The sequence below is a fragment of the Nyctibius grandis genome, chromosome 26, assembly GCF_013368605.1.
Source record: "Nyctibius grandis isolate bNycGra1 chromosome 26, bNycGra1.pri, whole genome shotgun sequence".
Classification (NCBI taxonomy): Eukaryota; Metazoa; Chordata; class Aves; order Nyctibiiformes; family Nyctibiidae; genus Nyctibius; species Nyctibius grandis.
In genome coordinates, this window is record NC_090683.1 from 4986886 (window position 1) to 5009127 (window position 22242).

Genomic DNA, 22242 nt, shown 5'->3' on the forward strand with positions numbered 1-22242 from the left:
GGTGGCGGCGGCGGCGGGGGGCGGCCGGGCGGGCGGTGGTGGCGGCGCGCCGGGGCTCGGAGCGCAGCTCCCGGGGGGGCTCCGCCGTGCGCCCGCGCCCTCGGGCTCCGGCCGCGCTCTGCCGCCCCGCAGCCGGGCCGGGAGCTTGTTTTTTTGGTACCCCCCCTCCTCTTTTGGGTTTTTTCCCCTATTTTTTTCCTTTTTTTCTGATGGATTTTTTTTTTTCCTTTGGGGAGGGGGGCGGCGGCTGCTGGAGAAGGAGGAGGAGGAGGAGGAGGAGGGTGTGTGGGGGGGTTTCTTAGGGGAGGGGGCGGCTCCGGCGGGTGGTGGCGGCGGGCAGGGCGGTGGCGCCGGCTGCGGGGGCCCCCAAGTCGGCGGAGTGGCACCGGAGTGTCACCGGACGCCTCCGGGCAGCCGGGCACCGCCTCTAAATAAAACCGACCTGGAAAATGAGTGAAAATGTTTGCTGGAGGAAGCCACGTGGTGATGCGGGAGGGCCCGGCCCCCGGGGGGAGGGGCCGGGGGGGGAGGGGGCGGCCGCCACTTACTGAGTGATTTTAATTTAAATACTACGTTATTTACCTCCCCGCACACCCCCCTTCCGAGCGGGGGGGGGGGGGGGGCGCATCCAGCCCCTGTCCCGTGCGGGTGTCCGGTTCCCCCCCCTCCTCCGCCCAGCCCCGTCCCGTCGGAGGCACTTTCCCATCTGCTGCAGCCCCCCGCCCCCACCGCACCCCTCCCCCCACCGCGCCCCTCCCCCACCCCTTTTCCCCCGGTGCCTCAATGGGATTTTTCTGGGTGTAAAAAACTTCAGCATCAAAGGGGCCGGGAGGTCCCCTCGGCGCCAGGGGATTGGGGATGGAGCGGGGCGAGGGGGGGGGGAACGGCCCGCCTGCCCCCCCCGGGGCTGGCCCGGCCCGGCGGGGCGGCTGGGGGAGCCCCCCGGGGCGGGGGGGGGGTTATTGTCCCCGGCATTGTTTTAAGCCCTTCGTGTGCAGCCCCGCGGAAGCCTTGGGGGAAGGTGGCGGGGGTGGGGGGGCTGGGGGGGCTCCTCCCGGCACAAAGGGCCCCGCGGTGCAGGAGGGCCGTTCCCCGACGGGGCCGGGGCTGGAAGCGGCGGCGGAGGGGGGGGGGGCCGCCCCGTCGGCAAAGCAGCGTGTGCGGAGCAGCCCCCCCCCTTCCCTTCCCCGCCTGCCTTTTCTGGAGACTTTTATTTTTAGGCTCAAGATGGGTTGAAAATAGCACCGAGCCCCCCCCCGGCCCGGCCCCAATCACCCCCCGCCTTCCTGCCCCCCCCCCGACGGGGCGGGCGGGGGAGTCCCGGTGCACCGGGATGCTGCCGGGCGGGGAGGGGCGGGGGCGGCCGCGGGTGTCCCCCCCCCAGCCCCGTTCCCTCCCGCCGCGCTGCGAGCAGAGGCACGGGCCGGCCCCTCCGCGCCTGCGGTTAAATGTAACCCCCCCGCCCGCGGGGCCGGGGGCTCCGCTCTGCCCCCCGCCCGCCCCGGGAAAAATTAAAAAAAAAATTAAAAAAAATTCCCGAACAGAGTTTTGCCCACCGAGGGCAAGGCTCGGCTGGGGGCTCCGCGGGCGCGGCTCTTCCGCGCAGCCGGCACCGCGTCCCTCCCCCCCGCCTCTCGGGGTGACCACGACCCCGGGCTGGGGTGGCGGGGGGGCGGCCGGGACCCCCAGCACGGCTGCAGATGGGCTCGTTCCCTCGGTGCTGCACACATGGGACGTGCTGGGCTCTGTCGCTAAATATTTTTTTTTTTATGAGCTAAATATTTTTTTGTTATTATTTTTCCTCGCGGCTGAGGAAGAGCCACGCGGAGAATTTGTTAGTAAATAAATTTGATATTATTCAGGGTTCAGAAGTTGTATAAACCCTAAGAAATAGATGCACATGCCCGAGGACGTTTGTATGTGCTCTGTGCTGCAGCCTCCTAGGAAACTCATTAAAATGAATTATAAAAATCCTGGAAAATGGTCATTTAAAGCAAAAAGCCTTTAGCTTTGCCTCCTGTATCCGATCCACTCTGTTATCCCGGGATCTTTGCCTTACAAACGTGGAGATGCTGCTCACCAGGGGAAGTTTGGTTCCCATCCTTCCAGCTGCATGACTTGGCTCTCCTGAAAGTACCACACCAAATGAGGCAGAGGAGCCTCTGCAGGAGCACTGCTGCGTCCATGGGCGTGTTTCGGAGGTTTCCAGGGCGTAATCCAAGCTCCAAATTCACAGGTGAAGAGAGCAATGAAATTAGGAAAGAAATTTCCTGCAGCTCAGAAAAATGCCCTTCCAGCCTTCCCTGGCTGCAAACGTGAGCGTGCACCTTCCTCCACTGACACTTGCCCCCCACAACCACAGCTCAAATAAATGATCCACTCTCCGCTTAGGATCTAGTTCTAACCTTGCCCAGAATACTTTTGTTGGTGCTTTTATTGGTTTGCCCACTACCTTTCCCCATGTAACGGAATCCTTTGCAACAATGAAATGAAGGAAACCAACCTAAATAAAAAAAAAAAAAAAAAAAGGAAAAAAAAAGGGAAAAAAATCCAAACAAAGAGGGAAGTCTTCAATTTAGATCTGAAACAAGGAAGGCTATCAGTCACCCTCCTTCCCCTCGCTGGAGCATTCCAGATGCAAGGTATTTAGAGAATGCAAACAGCAGAGACTAAATCATTGATCTGCTGGGGGGTAACAGGGCTGCACCCACCCCTGTGCAGGGGCTGGGGGGGACAGGGCTGCCCCCCCAACCCCAAACTGCCCCGGCTGAGCCAGGGCAAAAGCAGCCCTGCAAAATCCCCCCCCCGAGGGGAACCAGTTCTCCTCTTGCTGATTTAAAAGTTACCAGCAACTGGGAGAGAAATGCAGTGGGATTGCTGGAGCCAGGGAAGGGCTGAGCAACAGTTTGCACCCAGGCACTGTCCCTTAGAAAAGCCTCTCTGGCCTTTTCCCTCCTCCAGGATTTTCTTGAATTGGGTTGTAGTTTAAAAAAAAAAAATCACTCTGAAGAGCTGATTTATTTTTTCGTGTGAGTTCACAAACATTTTCATATTTTACTGCCCTGCTCTCCCACCAACATAAAGCTGCTTCTGATTTTATACGTAAAATCTGATTTGGGCAAAAGTTGTTTTTTTAAAAAAGATTTAAATATTTGAATCAGGCAGAAATAGTCTTAATGAGTTTTTACAATTTATCTACAAGTTCAGCTAATTATTGTTGCCACTTAGGAGTTTGGGGAAGTTTCTTAAGGTAGAAGGTTGAAGCTGTGTGGTAAATAAGGCAGCTAAGATTTCACTGAGCTGGGGGTTTGATACGAAAGGGTGTAATTCCTGCAGTCTGCTGAAGTGTTGTTGGTCTGAGGCAGAACATATGTAAAATAGAAATAATTTTTAATGGCAGATTAGCAGTAAATAAGAGCAGATTATATTCTGTTATTTTCCTGCCAGTTATAATTTGAATCTTTCTTTAATTTGTTTTTTTGGTGTGGTTTTTTTTTAATCTCTGGCAATATCGCTAGTATTTCATTTGGACAGCGTTAAAGATGCACTTAGGAACCTCAGAAACTTTGAAAAAATATTCATTTTTGAAAGTTTAAAAATATATATTAATTACTATCTAATAAACATGAGCTGAAAGTTTTCAGTAAAATACACAGGTCGTAAAGGAAAAAAATAAAAATTTTGTTTTCATAGAATCTGTTTCAATGAAATCTCAACTAGCAGAAATAATCTGAATGTGGGTCAAGCCTGTCCTTAAAACATAGGTGAGAATTCAACAGAATAAGGAGAGTGAGGGTTACAGTTGGGAAATATTTCCTTTTACTTAAGTGGAATCCCAGTTTAAACCACCTTTTGTTCAGTTTTTATTATGTGGAAAATACTCATGACTGGAAAAAGCAGCTCATATCTAAGAAGATCGAGTTGATTAAAGCTCGTGTCGATAAATTTGTTAAGAACCAAACACGCTATGAAATTAATAGTTTGCTTTAAAACAAAAATTAAGGTTTGAAGTAGATTATTAGTAAGCCTCTGATTCTCTCTGCATTTGAAACACCAGCCTGGCATTTGAAGGATGTTGTGCTGGAGCTGAGGAGCAGAGGAGCATCCCCAGCCCCAAGGAAGGGGCTGAGCTGTGGGAAATGCCCCTGAAGGGTGGGAGGTTCGAAAGCAGCAGTGCAGAAGATGGAAATGGTTAAACCTGCAGCTTGCTCCAAGGTTTGCCTCTTCCCTCAACATTTTAGTGCTTCAGTTAAAAACAAAGCAAATACTGCAATAAACTCTGCCTTCAAAATCACCTCCCATCCTGAAAAACCCTTTAGTTCTGGTACTAAAAAGCTGGAGTCTCTTTAAAACAAACCCAACAGAAAACCACAACCAAACCACTATTTGCTTCTCCTCTATCTCTGCTGCTTCCCAGTTTGTGGGCTCCCATCAGGGCAGGGTGCTCAGCTCTGCTCTGGGCTGCTTGTGACACCCAGATCTCCTGGAACAACCACCTGAATTCTCTGATGGGGATTGCAAACACCCGGAGAACTGTTCAGATTGCCACCAAACCAAGCTGCTTTGCACAGAGTCATTTTTTTTTCCCTCACGATGGAAATGGTTCAATTTGGGTTTTCTGTCCCTTTCTTTGGGTAAGTGGTAAATAACTGCAAGGAAAAGAAAATGCTTATCAGAGTGAGCCCTGAAACATTCCTGTTCAGATAGTCCCTTTAATTTTCATTTTTTCCCCAAAAATTAATATGACACCACTTCTTTAGAGCAGACCTAACCTGTCAATTGAGTTTTGCGTCCTCAAATCTCCCGGTGAGCAGCTGGACAGAGCTGGAGCAGCCATTTCCCCCACGGAGGGCTGGAGCGGTGGGGGAAAGTTTTCATCTTGGTACAATGATAAACTAAACTAACGTAGCTGAGAAAACATCGTGGGGGATGAATCCTGCCGTTGCTGAACTCCCCCTGACCTTATTTCAAGTAGGAGCTGCTCTTTTGAACCCCCCTCCAAACATTTGGAGCACTTATAAAGCACAGATTAAATGTTTTCCTTCCAGTAACTGTAGGTATTTGTATCAGATTTCCTCCAGCCTGAAATAAATGCATTTATATCAGATTTATGCTCCACGAGTACACATTTGGGGGCCCTATATATATAATTTCGAGTCACCATTTAAATCCCCCGAAGAAGAGCGGGCTCTCCAGCGCTCACCGCTTTTCATCCCTCCACTTTTTAAACTCCCTGTAGCAGGAGGCAACGAAAGGCTCAGCCACTAAAGCCATCGCATTTTTGCCTAATTCTTTATACCCAAAACAAGTGTCTCGCGGGAGGTGGGAAGCCGTACAGCAACACTTTCTGTTGTGGGTCACTTTAAAGAAAATATAGGTCATTTCACAAGCGAAACCTTGACCCAAACCCCAGCGCTTGTGCCGGGGCACCAGCTCCGCTGGGCTGCCGGAGAGGTGATGTTAGGAGAGCAGCAAGGGCACGAGATGGAAATAATTTCACGTTACTGAACCGGCCACTCGGGCAGGCGCCGTGCCATGGACCGGGTTGTCTAGTTTTTGTCCTGCTGGTACATACTTGGGATTTAGTGGGACTGATTATTTCCTCTCCTTTCCTGCAGCTCCACGGCTCTAATCTCCCCAGCTGGTGAGTTCTGGCTCTATCTTTGCTCCAAGGGGGGAATAAAGGATGGCTTTCCCACTAAGAGAGCTGCTGCAAGGTAAAGCACTAACAGGGTAAAGCACCAGGTAGTTTTATCGCTAGAGCGAGTCCTGATCATCTCTCCAGGCTCTTGAAGCAGTGACAGCGCTCACTACGCAGAGGTAAAAGTGGCAGTTGTGAGATTTTTTTATATGCAATGTCTTCTTTCAAATAAACCTTCCCCACACGGATGTTACAGGTGCTGTCGTGGGCTTTTGGTTCCACCAGTTACCGTCCCGTAGGTCCCTGCTCCTGGGGGGCACGACAAGCACTGCAGAAAAAAGGACCAAGCAGAGCACGCAACAAGGACAAGTCCATACTCTCCGTGTTTTGTGATTCCCATTTTTAGTTGTTATGGTTTTTTTTTTCCCAAAAAAGAACTGGAATCAGGAAGGCTCCGAGACAGACATCTCAGCGAGCTGAATTCGTCAAGAACAACCGCTGGAGCCTTAAAAGGCCCCAGGGTTTGTTTGCAGTTAACAGGGAGCATTGGCATTTAAAAACATATCTGGTGTTTTGCCCTTGTGAAAAAACCTGTTCCATTCCTGCAAGCACTGGAGGAGGAGGCAGGTCTGAACCCAGACAAGAGGATGAAGCGGCGTTCGTCACCCCAAAGATGTCCTGTAAATCCACCCAGCCTGTCGCCCGTGTCCCCAGCACAGCTCAAGGTGAACGCTGGGCAGGGTTCAGCACAAGGGATGGGATGAGGAGCCGGGTGAGCCAAGCTGGAGCCAGAGCTCCTTTCGCTGTGTTTTGGGAAGTCTGAGCCTCCTGGCAGAGTCCTGGCACCCAGGATCGGGTGTGAGGTTTCCCCTCCCGACAGCATCAGGAGATACAGAAGATGCCGTGCGGTAGCCGAGGCTGTGAGCCAGCAGCGGGACCCTGGGAAGGGAGGGGAAAGCTGGACCTGGGCTGTGGGGTCAGGGCTTGGGGGAAAGAAGCTCATATTTAGGATTTGTGCTCTGCAAAGGTGTAACAGGATGAGTGAGGATAAAGCACGTGAGAGTTACCTCCTGTGCGAGATGTTGCTGGTATTTTACAGAGAGAAATGAGCTCCCAAGGAAAGCTTTGAGGCTCTGTGCCTTTGACAGCAGCAAAGTTAAGACAGACTTGGTCCTGAATCAGAACCAGACTTTGAATGACACTGCGATGCCTGTGATGTCAGGGAGAGGATGGGGTGAAAAACTTAAAAAATCCCTCCTTCCTCTCTTCCTGTGACTCGAGGAGTAGAGCAAATGCTGATACTGATCGATCGTAGCCAGATACAAGCAGGAATCTCAGGTCAGCCTGACGCTTGCAGACAAACCGGAGTGGGAAGCGTTTTCACCTGGGACTTGCAACACCTGCGACCCGTCCCTGGCAGAGCTGAGGTGCCCTGAGCAGCGCCATGTAAAACAGCAACTGAAGGGCGCTGCTCCAGGGGGAAAGGGAAAAGCTCACCCCCATCCCCTGGGAACAGGAGAGTGCAAATTGTGCCATTGAAGGGGAAATGTTAGAGCTAAACACTGCGAAATTTCTTGGGAAGTTTGTGGCGTTTTCATTAATGAAAACTTTCGGGAACAGATCAGACTCGCCCATTCTGAGTGATTTAAGTGGAGCTGAGGCTGTCTGGGAGCAGGGGAGGGAATGGATGACCTCTTAAGGTCACTTCAAGCCCTATTTTCCATGATTACAGGGACACCCAATACTTGAAATGCTTTGTAATCAAAGTTGCCCTTGAGATGTTTCGGTGTCTCCGAGCAGAAGGACCGTTTCAGTAACGCAGCTGTGATCTTCTCAACGCGTTCCCGAATTCCTGAAACACCAACTCCTCGAGGCAGGTCTGCGGAGAAGAGCGGAGCTCACTCACCGAGTGCTGCCTGGCGGGGTAGGATGAAGCAGGGCAGCCCCAGCTCTCCTGGTTAATTTTTTAGGCATCGATCAGCGGGTATCACAGGGACAGAATGAAACGCAGACAGTGCCCCGGCTTTGGAAATAATTTCTCTGTATCTGGGGGTTTTTTTTGTTTGTTTGAAAGATGGTGAGAAATTTTAGAGTGATGCTGCTGTCCAAACTGCATCACGAGCAGATGCCCTGAAATAACTGTAACTGCGAGCCCTGGGTCAACATTTAACGTTACTGGATATTTATTTCACTCTATTAACTTTATATCCTACCGAGGCACTTAATGAGAGGAAAACAAATAGGTTGCACTTTGGAGAAACAAGATATCGGAGTTGGCTGGGAGTGAAGTACCCAGAATACATATAATAAAGACACCGGGATAAACTATTCCATTTTATTGATTAGCAACTGTGCTAGGAGTGTAAATTGGTTACTTGTAACTATTATAGTGCATCATTTATTACAGCAGGCACGATGCTTCTGCATGGGTGAAAAGCTTTTGGAGACCCTGGCACGCTTGTGTGCTGCTAGCTAAAGGACTGAGCCACGTGCTACGTAGTTCCCGTGAAAGTAGTAATTACTCCCTAATAGCACTGAACTCTTAATTTACCCTAACAACATCCTTGTGAGCCTTTATCTTAATGCAATATAGATGCAACACTTTTAGCTGGAGAGGCTGGTTGTGCCAGGGAGTTGGATCACTACGGAGCAGCACGAGCTCGTCTCCAGCAGCAGCGGGGCAGGCTGGGTGCAGCCCATGCTGCGCCCTGGGGTCTCCTGGTGTGGGAATACAGGTATTGGTTCAAACCAGCCCATATCTGACAGCGTGTCCCAGCAGGACTTCTCAGAAGAGCAGAAAAAAACCCACTTTTTAGAAAGGAACTGCAAAAGGGATAGCCTTTACGTGGAGACACGTCCCTCATCACGCTGGATTTGGGACAAGACACTGCGCCAGCACAGCGAAACCTTCTCCTACACCGAAACCACCGACACTTCAGTTTTGCCATTATTACTGCAATTCCACTAAGGGCTGCTTCTCGCTCAGCCCCATCAGCCAGCAATCCTCCTTCTTTCCCACACAAATCCCTGATGTAGCTGAGCCAGCACAAGCCTGGGAGGATACACACACGTCCCTCCTACATCCAGGTGTGCGGGGTTACTCCTCCGAGCAGCTCTGCTGAACTCCATGAAAAAAAAAAAAAACAAAGGCTGGCAGACCTGAGGGGAAGGTTGTGACTTGGATAACCTCCTGCGAAAGTTCAGGCTGCTCGGGGGAACCGAGCCGCGGACGGGACTGTGCTCTGCAAGCCAGCACAGATGTGAGCAGAGCCCAGCCTGTGGGTTAGGCTGGCACAAACATAATCCTGCTCTGCTCCTTCAACAGATTGAAGCTGGGTGGGACAGGGAGCCTAGAGCAGCAGGTACACACCTGGTAGCAGCCCCTAAAGAGGATTTACACGTTAAAATGTAATGCTAGTTCTCCCAGAGAGACCCAGGGGAAGCGGGGCAGGTCAGACACTGGGGAGAATATCTTACCAGGCACGTAGTCACCACAGAGCTGGTAGGAAGTGGATTTACCTCTTGTATTCTGATGGCACCATTAACATCTGCAGAACATCTGCTCTCCTGGATCCAGCTGTGCAAGGGCAGGGTGAGGCGGTGGCCTCACTGACCCATGTCCCCAGCAGCTGCAGAGCCACAGGGAAACACTCCATCACTCACTCAGGACAGGAACAGCCCAAACGGGTGCTCAGCTCCAGGCTGACCCAGGTGCTATCCCTCACCCCACATAGGCTGCTGTGCCACCACCTTCCACCTCGTTAACCAATGCTGCATCACTCTTTCCTACTAGTTTCCTGTCTCCATCTTAAGTTTTCCTCCTCTTAGAGTGCATATTTTGGGGGTTAGATGCTGTGTTCAGGATTGCACAAGGGGTTGCAGACCGCAGTTGGGATGCCCAGACTTGATGGTAACAAAAATAACCACGATGGGAGCTATTGAGTTTAGCAAAGTTATTCCTCCTGTAAGAAAGAGAAGGAGCAGACTGGCTCTGTAAGATCGCACTTACACTTGGAAAAGAAAAGATGGAAATTAAGGAAATTTTTACCATGGAAGGAGGTGCTCTGTGGAATTAAGGTTTAGACCAATGCCATATGTATTATGCCCACAACCCACACTCACTCTTGATTTTGTGATATAGTAATGTTTAATTGCCATTAATGTAAACAGATTTTAAAAGGTTATTTTCCTGCTCTGTAGGTCAATGGACCTAATGAAGCAGCTCTAAGTGGGTTTGAATTGCTTTGATTAGGTGCTTGATTTCCTGTTTACCTCATGGAAGTGGGGTTGGTCCTGCACTGCTAACGGATATAAAAGCTCTGCGGGGTCTCCTCTGAGCACCAGAACTGGCTGAAATCCGCCGGGCAGGTTCAGAGAAGCAGAAAGGTAAGAAGCTCTATGTCAGTCTCTCTTTTTAACCATTTTTACTCTTTTTTTTCCCCTTAAGATAACAGTGTGAGCGAACAGTGTTTGTGAGTGTTGGGCAGTAGCTGTAGCAGAGCAGGAACAGCCCGTACCTTGGGCTGAGTTTTTCCCAAAGCGGTACAAGAGCGGCCGTTTTCTCGGTAGCTGTGGCAGAAGAGACTTCATCAGTGACCGTGTTGGGTTGGGAAGGGCAAGACCGTTATCTCAGGGGAGGATTCAGTACCCAGCAAATGTCAGGCTGGGATCTGCCCCTCTGAACATGTGCTACGCAGGGGAATGAGGAGAAATTGGTTCTCAGTTGCTTTTTGTGACCTCCCAGCTAGGGATGAAACCAGGATCATGCTTCTTCCAAAGCAGACAGTATTGTACAGGGGACGGGAAGACCTTCGTGTTGCAAAGAGCCCCCAGTTGCTCCTCCTTTTGTGAAGGAGTAAAATCAGAGGATCAAAAGAGCGTAGGTATCAGCAAACTCTGTGCCACAGGGCTAGCAGAGCTCGGCTGCTCCAGTTCAGTGTCACACAGGCAAAGGGGTCTTGCGTCAACTCAAAAATGTTTTTTCAAGAGTCTCTGAAACTGTGGGCTGCTTTTCCTCCCTCTTTGGGTAAATTCTGCAGAGGAGGAGTACTGCCCTGTCTTAAAATTAAGGCTACAATGCATTCCCTCTCCTAGGGTCATAAATAATTACCCTAAACAGAACAATATTCTTGCACAACTTGGCTATTTTCAGATCCACCATTGTACCCACAATTATATCGCCAATATATGAAATGAAAAGCAAATAAGAGGGAAAACCTCAGTTATTTAATCACAACACTTTTTTTCTGTTCTCATTTAAAATATTCCTCAGCTTTTTGTATAATGGAATGTACTTCTGCTGTTAACACACTCTGTAACTATTTGTCTTTAATTGCTTTATCTCTAAGTATTTTAGGGATTTTGCCAGTGTTCAGAATATCACACCGCTGCTTTTAAGAGCATTCCTCAGAACCTGATGTATCCGAGAGAATGTAACACACTTAGGATTTTTCTCACTTAATAGGAAGGGCTGAAAACATTTGTAAAAGATGCCACAATTTTCCAGAAATAAAAAATGCCTCAATTACAAACAACATCCAAACTTGCAAATTCTCACTCTCTCCAAAACAATAACTGGGCTGTTGTAAGAGTACAAATAACTACTTAGAGGAGTAAAGTTCTATCAAGGTATGAATAAATTTTTGAAGGATGGGATGCTTGAGTCCTGAGCTAGACCTTTTCTTTCTGTTACTACATTATTCCTGTTAACAGCAGCTCTCCGTTGAAATGCAGTTTCCAGAAATAGCTATAACAAAGAGTGAGGTGAGGGACAACAGAATACATCTGGGAGCTATGATCAAAACCATTTTTGTGTGGAGTTTGCAGAGCTGGAATAGTAATTAAAAGAGCTCAGATGTCCAAGGGCTTTTGAGCTGAACTGTGGACGTGAGGACTGGGAACAGCTTGAAACTAATAAATCTTGGGATCTGACACTGTCACTGTCCATGGGATATTTTTCATACCTGATATTCCCTGACTCTGGCTCCAGTCCCTACACAAGGCATTATCCATCCCAAGAGAAAATCTCCCAGAAATTAGATCAGGCTCCTAAATCCTGCAGAACCACGGGGTGGGATAAGCAGGATGTTGTTGCTCCTGAACCACCCGATCCAACGTACGTTCCCGTTCACATACTCGAGGTTGAATCGACCCTTAAAGCACAATGAGGTACCCACAGGGTCAGCTTGTAAACACGGAGGAAGACAAAGCCCTCGCCTCCAGGAACGCGCAACCCACAATGAATTTGATGGTTACAATAAAAGTACAGGGAACCAACATTAAAAGACACCACGGTGGGAAAGAGTGCTGGCATTGAAAAAGTAATTTAACTGGGAACGGCAGAGGAGAGCTTTGTAGGATGGAGGAGGCTGCTCCAAGCACAAGGACTGAAGAAACACTTTTACAAGCGCAGGCACGTGCCCAACCACCGCACATCCCTCTGGGTTCACTGTCCTGTCACTTATGTGTCCCATGTGTTACAGGGGCCGGACATCCGGGTTGCCCTCTGCTCTTGAACAGAGAAACCAGCCACAAAAATGATGTCTTTCAAAGTTCTCTCTCTGCTCCTCGCCTCTCTGGGCTTTGTTTTGATGGAAGAGAACGTCTCGGGGTAAGTGTTTTGGAAAGCTCACTGTGTATTTTGAGCCTTTTCCAGCTCCCCACTGGAGGCAAATGGACTCTTTCCATTGGCACCTCGGTTAGTAGGTGAGAACATGAGTCCTGAGGTAGATCTCAGATAATAGAGACATCTGAGTGTACAGAGATGAGCAAGTGATAAGAGAGACATCAAACTAAAGCCCTGAGCTTTTGAGCCAGAGCCAGCAACTCCCAAGCTTTCCCTACAACCTTCATGGCTTTGGGTTAGGAGGAACAAGCTGGAAGTCAACCAGGAAGAGAAGGTTGGCTGAGAACTAGAAATAAGATGTAATCACCTCACATGAATGAGGTTAGGGGAGCATCCAATATTTGGAAGCTTCTGAAAATATGAAGAGTTACACAAAGCAGGTCTATAATAAAGACTTTCCCTCTCTTTCCCTGACTTCTGCTGCAAAACTTCCAACTACCACCTGAGAATATCCAAAAGAATCCTTATTAGAGCAGCAGGAGCTGCTGAAATCCCAGCTAATAGCACTAAAAAAGGATCAGCCTTGAAATCCTTTGCTAACTTTGGTAGCCACTGACTATGTCTACACTGTCAGATCAGTACTGGTCCACAGTCAGCCCTTGCCTCCTGCTACCCACCCCTGGGCTTCTCGAGGACACAGGGAAAGGTTTCCTTGGCCCGAGGTGTGCAGCTCACTGGAGGAGGCAGCCTGAGCACTCTTGGTGCCTTAGCTTGGAGCCAAAGTCTGTGTGAATCAGGCTATGGCAGGGAAAACCACACTGACTCCAGACTGTCAGCAAATCTCCTGAGCTCTCAAACCTGAGCTGCAATCGTGTTAGCAGCCAGCAGAATGGATGAGGAGCATGCTAGCCCCTTCCCTGGCCACCTCCTCCCGTTACAGCGCAGGAATAGTCACCTGCACTGAGAGATATTAAAAACAATCACAAAACCTCACTGACTGCGGGGACCGCGCGGTCACCACGTGTGACCCAAGCACAACTGCACAGCACGTGCTCGTGCAGGACTCACTCCGTGTGTGTGTGCTCTTACCCCAGCGTAAGCGTGAGGATTCCCAGTGCCCGACCAGTGCAAAGACGCTACTCTGAGGCCACCCTGGCAAGCGATTACAGCCGCACGGTGGATAACATGCTGAAGAAGAACTTCGTGGAATGGTTGCTAGCCAGACGGGAGAAGAAAAGCGAGTAAGTGTGTAGGCTTTCAGTGCTCCTACGATCCAAACTCCCAGCTGTCGTCAGCCAACTGATGGCTGCAGAAGAATGTAGACCCGAGGATATTTTTCTTGGACGGCAGCAGTGATTCTCTAGGGAGTTGGTTTTCTTTTTTCTTTTATTTTCCTAAGTCCTAGCAATGTTTCTGGTCTGTCGGCACACAGCACAACTATCCCTCTCCCTGTCCAAGAACGCCTTCTTCTCTGGCTGGTGGTAGATGGAGCGGGAGGGAAGCTGGGTTTTGTGGAAAAGCAGCATTTTGGCACCCTCTCGTGGCACCTCGGGCTGGTATCTTCCCATTTCGCCTTCCCAGCAACATCATCGAGCCACACAAGAGGGAAGCTGAGCCCCAAGTATCAGCTGCGAATGGCCAAAGATCGGACCTGGGCACCCAGGAAGCCAAAGACTTCTTCGCCTGGCTTCTGAAAGCCAAGAAAAATCAGAGGTGAGATGGGAGAATAGAAAGTCTGGTCGCAGGGAGGGATGAGGTGTCCAAGTGTTTAACTTTTGAAGGAATGTTTTGGGGCAGGATGGTAACAATGTCAGGAAAATGAGAGGATTTTGGTTTCAAAAGGAAATTTCATGTTTTGCAATTCTGTCTCATGAGTGAGGAAAAGAACACAGTGCAAAAAAAGCCTCTCTAATTTAAAAATATCTCACAAAATACAAATTAAAAAAAGATATAGACGATTGGGGTCGTCTTTTGTTTTGCAAATGTCAGCACAGCCTCATCAAAACTCAGCGCTTTGAGAAGGTCAAAGCACGGGCTTTTGACAGGGCTGAAGCGCTCCTTCAACATCCTCACACCACCGTAACGGGGAAGTCAAGACGAAGTGCTCTGACCTAATCAAAACAAAGCCCTCCCAAAAGAAAACTCTCCAGTGAAAACTGAGATGAAATTGATACATTTCTGCCAAACATTTTGATTTGATCAAATCAACCCATAGGGAAAAAACCAAACCCCACTCGGTCACACTCTCAGCACATGGACCAGTTAATTTTTTTTAAAAAAAGAAACAAAACGGTTCTTTCCTCATATCACTGCTACAAGCTTTATGAAAAGCCTGTCATCTGGATGTGAAACCACGCAGGAGAGACGCCTGCCTCACCCAGGAGGAATTTCCCAGTTTGTTTCTGATCTGAGCATCCCCAGTAAAGGATACAGGTATTTTTTTAAGATGTAATCATCTTAAAACCACCACGATCACGGTAACGGTGGCGATACGAGCTCGCTCGGAGCAGGTACCTCTGGGCAAGGTAACGGAGCCCATATGGAGCGCTCCGCTGCCGCAGCTCGTGCCTGCGTTCCCCAGCCATCTGGCTCAGAGCTCGCTCGTGCATCTCCGCGCTGCGCCGCTTTGTGCTGTGTCAGCAGATCCACAGCCTGTCAATAGCCCGCTTCACCTCCCCCCAATCTTAGCTTCTGTCACAAATGTTCAAAAAGCAAATTAGACGCACGAGTAAAAAGAAAAATCTGTTCTCAGGCACTTTCTATATTTAAAAAAACAACAAACCCACCAACAAATGAGTGAGGGATACATTTCCTTTCTTTAACATGAAGGGGATTGTACAAAACCGAACAGGTTGCTGCTGCTCAGTCCTAAAATGGTGGCAAGAAGGAAAAAAAGCACTTACCGCACACTGCCCGCATCCTTCAGGCACAATCCTAGTGTCTTCTGGCAAAAAAAATTGAATTTTTAACTACAGGGAGTCACGGGACAGTCACCCAGAACAAGAATCTGGGGGCATTTGTTGTGTTTTACAGCCTTTGCATGAAAACTGGTTTAGAAACCAGGGTGTGGGTGATGACCCGGGGTGGGGGAAATGAGCACAGTTATGGTTCACAGAGGTGTCTCAGGCCAAGCACTCGGAAAATCAGACACTGAGAATTGCTAGTCGGACTGAAAATACCGAATCAAAGAAACGAGGGCTTTGAGGGATCTCGGGAGGTCATTTAGTCTGACCTCTGCTCCAAGGCAGGATCAATGCACCCTAAACTGCTCCTGACAGATGTTTGTCTAACCTGTTCTGGGGGGGTGGAAGGGGGGGAAGGGGAAACCTTTGATGCTGAGATTAATCAGCTCGATTAGCTTCGTTTTTAAAAAAATTGTTTTCTAGTGTCTCACTTAATCTCCTTAATTGCAAATAAAAAATGCGACTTGCAGGGGAAAGTCCTTCTTGGAAACAAAGACTTTCCTTTGTGAGTTTGGAGCGTAGCTGCCGCTTCACCCACGCTCTGCCTTTGTTTTGATGCCTGCTGGGTCTAAGAGGAGGTGGGGTGCAAGGGGGTCACCGGAACGTTCCTTCTCATCCCCCCAAGCCTCACAGACATGTTCACATGCCAAGATCAAGGCACTGTTGCGTGCAAGGAGCTCACCACGTCAAAAAGAGGTTAAAGCTCTTTGTGGGTTTATCTGAGTCAAAGATATTAGAAGACAAGGAAAATAAAATATCCCTGTGACCTTGAGGGACTGGGATACGAGGCTGTTACACGCTGCATCTGCATCGTTGCCTCTCCTCTGTCTTCATGGCGTGGCACATTTCTTGCAGTTTTACTTCTCCAGAAGGTTCAGAAGGTTTGAAGGATGTTTTGAACCAGGAGTTTCTGACATGGCTGATGTCAACTGATCTCTGCAGACCAACGTGAGTGGCTCTTCTACCTGTTCCTGTTGTTACAAGCAACCCCACAGATCCTTTCCCAGCCCTTGTCCCCGAAGTGACTTGCTGCAGTGCTCAATCCATAAATTTAGGATTTCTTGAGATAACCAGGTGCTTACATGGCACAGCTCAGCTGAACCTGACTGGAGAGTTAAGAGCTCTGGCCAGAGTTTGGTTCTGCAAAAGTATCTTCACACCATTGATGCAACAAAGGTTTGGGGGAAGACAAATTTCAAAAACTTACTGTCTAGAGAAGGGAGGTTAGTAAATGCTCTTCCCCTTTTTAATGAGAAAAGGAGGTGTTCATCAGAGCACTTACAGGAAATACTTTTTCTGTGCATTGTCCACTGCTGTGAAAGGCATCCAGAGAGAAACACAAGAAATCAGGATGCAAAAGGTGCAGGGGAGGGCCCCGAGGAGGCTCAAGGGAATGGTGAGCCCATCCTATGCTTAGCTGAGGAAAATGAAGGCTGAGAGACAAAGTCATCATCTATAAAAAAGCAGAGTGAGAGAAGGGCTGTTTATGCTAATGGCAAAAGTTGGCAGAAGAACAAAAAGGGATGAACTGGCCATGAATAAAATGTAGGTTGGAAATAAGAGGCAGCTCTGTGCTGCAGACAATTCCATGCAGCTCGGTCAGACAATGTGAACAGGGTGGCCAGCCAGCAGGCCAGAGACAACAAATGGCTCTTGAGCTCCTACCCAGCCTTGCCTGTGGAGAAACGCTTGTTTGTGTCTCTCTCCTCTAACCAGTTGCTGATTTTTCTCAAAACTTGTAGTACTTACTATCAGATACTAACTTTGACACACGTCTTGCTATCAAAATGGATTTTCAAGGTATCAGAGGAGGCTGGAGGGTAGAGAAGGCAGTAACTGATGCCTTGTTTCCTATAGGAACCAAATGAAAATGGGTTAAGCGCAGTTCCACAGGAATTTATGCTTTTCTCTCCCACTTCTGCTCCGTTAGGACTGCGTAACTCCAGGATCTTCCCGAGGAGCTCCCTCTTCACCCTACCAAGACACACGAGAAGGAGGAAGATGTCTTATATTCACCCTGTTCTGTGCATATTGTCTGTTTGGCTAATGCAAGCAATAAAGAGTTTAGTCTGAAGCTGAAATAAGATTCAGATAAGACCTGATTTGAGGATGAACTATAAAATATTACTAAATTGCTAAAAAAAAATTGTGTCTTTCCAGACAAGGCTCACAAGAGTCACAACACACCTTGCGTCAGTGGCTGACTGAACCCCAACATGGAACGATCCCGCTCACGGGTTTTCAGGCGTTTAGGACCAGCCATGGGGCGATGACTTAAAGACTGGTGTTGGCAGCAGCCGTGGGTGGTGGAGTCCAGCTCGGGCTGCGGAGAAACAAACCCCAGCCGAGGCCCAGCCCTGCAGACACCCGGCCAGCAGCCAGCCTGCCCTCCCACAGGAGCCCTGGGCTACCTCCTCCCTCCTGACCCCCCAACACTGGGGGTCCCCTGCACCCCATGGAGGACACCCTCCCACAGAGGGGAGCCCACCCTACAAAGAGGGACTTGCCTCCATCTGGGGGGGGGTCACCCTTACCCAAAGCGGTGTCCCCCCCCCCAACCCTGGGGGAGACTCCAACCCCCTCCAGTGGGGGTTACCCCCCCCCGGGAGGGACCTCCTCCCACCGAGGGGACCCAACCCCCCCAGACAGGGCCTCTCCCTCACCCCGAGGGTCCCAACCCCCAGCAGGGTCCCACCCCCTCGTACACACAAGGACCCCCCGCGCCGTCTGAGGCCACCACAACCCCGCAGACCCTCGCGGGGGTGACCCGGGTGGGTCCCATCACCCCGGAGGGAAGCCCCGCCCCCTGCCATGCGTCACGCCGCCCGTCGCGGGGAGATGACGTCAGGCGACGCGCGGCGGGCGGCGGCGCCGGGATGCACCGGCGAGGGGTGGGCGCGGGCGCGATCGCCAAGAAGAAGCTCGCGGAGGTGAGGGGCGCCGGGACCCCGCTGGGGACGGGGGGTGCCAGACCCGTGGGCGACGGGCCCGGCCCGTGGGGGGGTGTCAGGCCCGTGGAAGGGGCACCGGGACCCACCGGGCCCGTGGGGGGAGGTACCGGGCCCGCATGAGGGGTGCCGGTACCCCATGGCGGAGATTGGCAGGCCCCGGAAGGGTGCCAGACCCCACCGGTCTCGGGTGGGGAGCTGCCAGGGTCCACCGGGCCTGTTGGGGGGGGGTTCCCAGCGGGGTGTGGGGCCATCCCCGTCCTCACATCTGCCGGCGCCAGCCCCGCTCCCAGCCCAGGGTGCCCCGAGCTTCCTGGCAGCCTCCCCGCTTGCCCAGGGCACCGGGTCCTCGTGGTTCATCCCTCTTTAAGGAGCATTCCCCTCGTCCGGTTTTGGTCTCTGGTTCGCCTGCCCTCCAGCACTGTCTCCATCATCCCGTTCTCCTCCCTCAGGCGAAGTACAAGGAGCGAGGGACGGTCCTGGCCGAAGACCAGCTGGCCCAGGTGGGAGACCCACCCCTGCCCTGTTTGCTCTGCCTCCCTTCTCAGTACCTCCGCAACATCTCATTTCTGTAGAACTGCTTCTGCCCCATGTACATCGCAGAACAACTGCTGCCCCCGTCCTGAGCCTGGCTCTTGGTTCAGAACAGCCCTTTGCCTTATCTCCACTGATACTGGTTTGTATTCAGTGTTAAAAGTGTATGTGTGCAGAACTCTGATTCCATCGAGCGATTTTTATCTTGTTTCCTTCCTTTAAGACCACTGGGTAGGCAGCACTTCAGGGACCTGAGTGTTTCGTGAGGGCTCTGCTCACTTAGTGCCTGTTGGGGCTGTGTTTACAGAAAAAAATGAATTAAATAAGTGTTAAGACAGAAACGCCTCTCTGCAATTCTCTTTTAGATGTCTAAGCAGCTGGACATGTTTAAGACCAACTTAGAAGAGTTTGCCAGCAAACACAAGCAAGAGATCCGGAAAAACCCCGAGTTCCGGGTCCAGTTCCAGGATATGTGTGCCACGATCGGAGTGGATCCTTTGGCATGTGAGGAACAGGCACCGGGGTTAACAACGAAGGATTCCTCTCGCTGTTCTCGTACTGTGAACAGCTCGCAGTGAAGCTGAAGTTTCCTTGAGGAAAGCTGATGGTGTTTTGATTCTTGGGGCTGGTGACTTGGTGTGATGTACTTTTGGGTGGGGGAAAACAGGTGGAGGTGACCAACCTGGAGACTCTTCATTGACAGATCTGAGTCCTCAGCGAGGTTTGCGAGCAGTCTGCTTCGCACCAGTAGTTGTTAAGGAAGGATGTTTTTGCCCATGGTCCAATCACTTCCCTTTCTCACTTCACAGCCGGTAAAGGATTCTGGTCAGAGATGCTGGGAGTTGGAGACTTTTACTATGAACTGGGTGTGCAGATCATTGAAGTTTGCCTGGCACTGAAACACAGGAATGGAGGTGAGGATCTGACCGTGTCTGGTTCCTAGGAGGTAACAGTGGGAGCATACCTTTTCCCTGTCGAAAACGAGTCGCGTGGCTCAGTGGAGTGTTCCTTACTAGATTTCACAAATTACTGAGATGGCAGCTTTGTCTTCACTGTCCCCAAAAAGCCTTGTTTTGTTTCTACAGTATGTTGCAGCTACATCCGTGGTAATCACTCGCCTTCATTGATTTCTACAGAAATCAACCAGCTCTGCCCTGATAGTTAACAAAACTATAACTCAGTGTCACGGGGAAGGAGTAGGGATTGATGACAATCGTGAAGGAGGATGAAATTGATAAGTTACTGCTTTGAGCCTGGCAGTAAGATTGTCTCTGAAGGATCACAGCAATATCCAGAAGAGTTGGAATACCAGTGATAAGTGCCTAATGAAAAGAGAGTAGATGTTCTTCACTCCAAAAGGGCAATTTGAAACCAGGAATGGGCTACAGCAAAGCCAGTTGAAACTTGAGTCCAATACATTTGTGGGAGAAGGCAGCAGCTGACTGCTGTATGTTTGTTCTGGGAACAGAAGTAACTCGGTGCTTATCTCACCCAGGGCTTGATACTGCAAACAATCAACTGCCGCTTGTAAAAGGGGAGGCAGGGGTGAGCCAGTGGCAAACGCACAAAGAACCCTGGACTGCTCTTGCTGCTGTATTTTTCTTGCTGTGCAGTTAATGCTTTCCTGTCCCTTTTGTTGACTCCTAGGTCTGATCACACTGGAAGAACTTCATCAGCAAGTGCTGAAGGGAAGGGGGAAGTTTGCTCAGGATGTCAGCCAGTGAGTGTCCGTGTCTTACAGGAAATGGGAATCAAGTAGCATTTGGGGAAGAAAAGGGAGTGACTGATCTCAGCAGCACTTGAAGGTGCTGCTGTTAATTGGACTCCAAATTTAACTTCTGGCAATGGGGCCACTTACACGTGATCCACAATTAATGACTTCACCATTTCAGAAAGCAGCAGTGTGCTTTCCCTGGGAGCCCTAAGGCACAAAGGACTGTTGCCTTGAGCTGGAGACCATTAGTCCCCTGCCAATCCAGCTCTCTTACTGCTACAGTCTGCTGAAGCTGCTGTGGTCTCCTGAGCTGTAAGGCAGGGGCTGATAGGTGTCATTACAGCAGCAGATTTTAGGGCACAACTCACCCTGATCACTAATTGGGGCTGAATCTTAAAGTTTAACACTTGCAGCTCAGGAGCTACAAGTGTGTCTCTAATGCAAGTCTGCAGTTCTGAGGGGGACACAGATATGCAAACTCATTCTGAATTGCTTTATAAAAATTCTTTTCAGCTGTTGATCACCTAAAATTGCAGCAAGCTCGTAGGAGCTGTTGTTGCTCATAGCTTCTGCATGTCAAGTCTTCCTCATTTACAGAACATAGCCTGCAGTTTGAGAGAGGCTCTTGCTTTAAAGCCTTGCATTGAACTCTGCTTCGCAGGGATGATCTCCTTCGTGCAATCAAGAAACTGAAGGTCTTGGGGAATGGCTTTGGGATTATCCCTGTTGGTGGAACGTATCTGATCCAGTCTGTCCCAGCTGAACTGAACATGGATCACACCGTCGTCTTGCAGCTGGCAGAGGTATTGAGCCAGGAGACTTTAAAATACAACCAGCTTGAAAGAATCTTATCGTCTCTGTGACAGGGAACTGTGATTAGACCAGGCCTGTAGGTGAAACTGTCCACACTCATCTAAACTATGGACTGAAGTCTTGACCATAAGCACACAGTATTTTTCTTCTCATTTCAGAAAAAGGGCTATGTAACAGTCAGTGAGATCAGGTCCAGCCTGAAGTGGGAGACAGAACGTGCAAAGCAAGTGCTGGTATGTACGAAGGTCTCTTGTGCACAGTGGAGTTCAGTGATGGTGTAGGGTGACTGCTTCTGCAGCAGACGCTTTGCTGGGGCTGGGTTAGCACAGCATGCCCAGGGGCTCCTACACTAGCTGGTAGACCAAAGGCAGAACACAATGCATAAACGTAGACTGAGGAAAGCAGCATCTCAGAAGCTGCAGATATTCCTGCGGCTTCACTGACCTCCATTAAAACTTGAACCTTGTTAGCTCAGGTCCTGCGTAAATGTGCATGGTGGGCATGACTGGATGGTTGAACTACATTTCTCCCAGTCAAGTTGAGTAAAAATTATTGTAGCCCAAGTTCTGCACCCTCCCTTACCCTAGAATAAATGTGGGGTCAGGCCGCTATTGGGAATGGCTGCTTAGCCATTTAGTTCAGTTTCACTCACAGTTTCTGCTCTGTTTGCATAGGAACACTTGCTGAAGGAGGGAATGGCCTGGCTGGATACGCAGGCAGCAGGAGAACCTCAGTACTGGCTGCCTGCGCTCTTTACAGAGCTGTACTCTCAGGAAATCACGCCAGAGGAAGCCAAGGAGGCAATACCTTGACTGCTACTTGTTCCATGCCTGTATATAATTCTTCTTGTGAGGTTATTTGCATATCACCTGAAACACAGGGACAGTGGGCTTGAAATAAAAGTTTTGTAAAAAGTGTCTAGCTTGAAAAGTTTAATAGGATTGATTCAGACTTGCTTACCTCTGAATTTTCTCCTCTGTTGTGGGTGGAAACCCCACAGACAACTAATTACCTTGTCACAGCAAGAGGAAAATTATCTGAGCTGCTATTGCAACTGCAGTCTT

At 49.9% G+C, this 22242-nt stretch overlaps 2 protein-coding genes across 2 annotated transcripts; both read left to right on the forward strand.

Annotated features, from left to right (window-relative positions):
• Positions 1–12177: 12177 nt before the first annotated feature.
• GIP (gastric inhibitory polypeptide) lies at positions 12178–16121 on the forward strand. Its single transcript, XM_068419033.1, has 4 exons — positions 12178–12251; positions 13301–13447; positions 13788–13919; positions 16025–16121. The coding sequence occupies exons 1-4, from the start codon at positions 12178–12180 to the stop codon at positions 16119–16121; spliced, it is 450 nt and encodes a 149-aa protein (XP_068275134.1).
• A 1896-nt stretch (positions 16122–18017) lies between these two features.
• Positions 18018–22095, forward strand: SNF8 (SNF8 subunit of ESCRT-II). Its single transcript, XM_068418775.1, has 8 exons — positions 18018–18099; positions 18570–18620; positions 19017–19155; positions 19461–19565; positions 20299–20371; positions 21027–21168; positions 21337–21411; positions 21853–22095. Exons 1-8 carry the CDS (start codon positions 18046–18048, stop codon positions 21988–21990), a joined length of 777 nt encoding a protein of 258 aa, XP_068274876.1. The 5' UTR covers positions 18018–18045; the 3' UTR covers positions 21991–22095.
• Positions 22096–22242: the final 147 nt, after the last annotated feature.

Excerpts from the sequence above, each read along its gene's own strand:
- SNF8 (XM_068418775.1), top strand. The coding sequence starts at position 18,046 with ATGCACCGGCGAGGGGTGGGCGCGGGCGCGATCGCCAAGAAGAAGCTC. Across the intron at positions 19,156-19,460 it reads CGGAGTGGATCCTTTGGCAT|CCGGTAAAGGATTCTGGTCA; the intron begins GTGAGGAACAGG and ends CTCACTTCACAG. Across the intron at positions 20,372-21,026 it reads TTTGCTCAGGATGTCAGCCA|GGATGATCTCCTTCGTGCAA; the intron begins GTGAGTGTCCGT and ends TCTGCTTCGCAG.
- GIP (XM_068419033.1), top strand. The coding sequence starts at position 12,178 with ATGATGTCTTTCAAAGTTCTCTCTCTGCTCCTCGCCTCTCTGGGCTTT. Across the intron at positions 13,448-13,787 it reads AGACGGGAGAAGAAAAGCGA|CAACATCATCGAGCCACACA; the intron begins GTAAGTGTGTAG and ends TCGCCTTCCCAG. Across the intron at positions 13,920-16,024 it reads AAAGCCAAGAAAAATCAGAG|TTTTACTTCTCCAGAAGGTT; the intron begins GTGAGATGGGAG and ends CATTTCTTGCAG.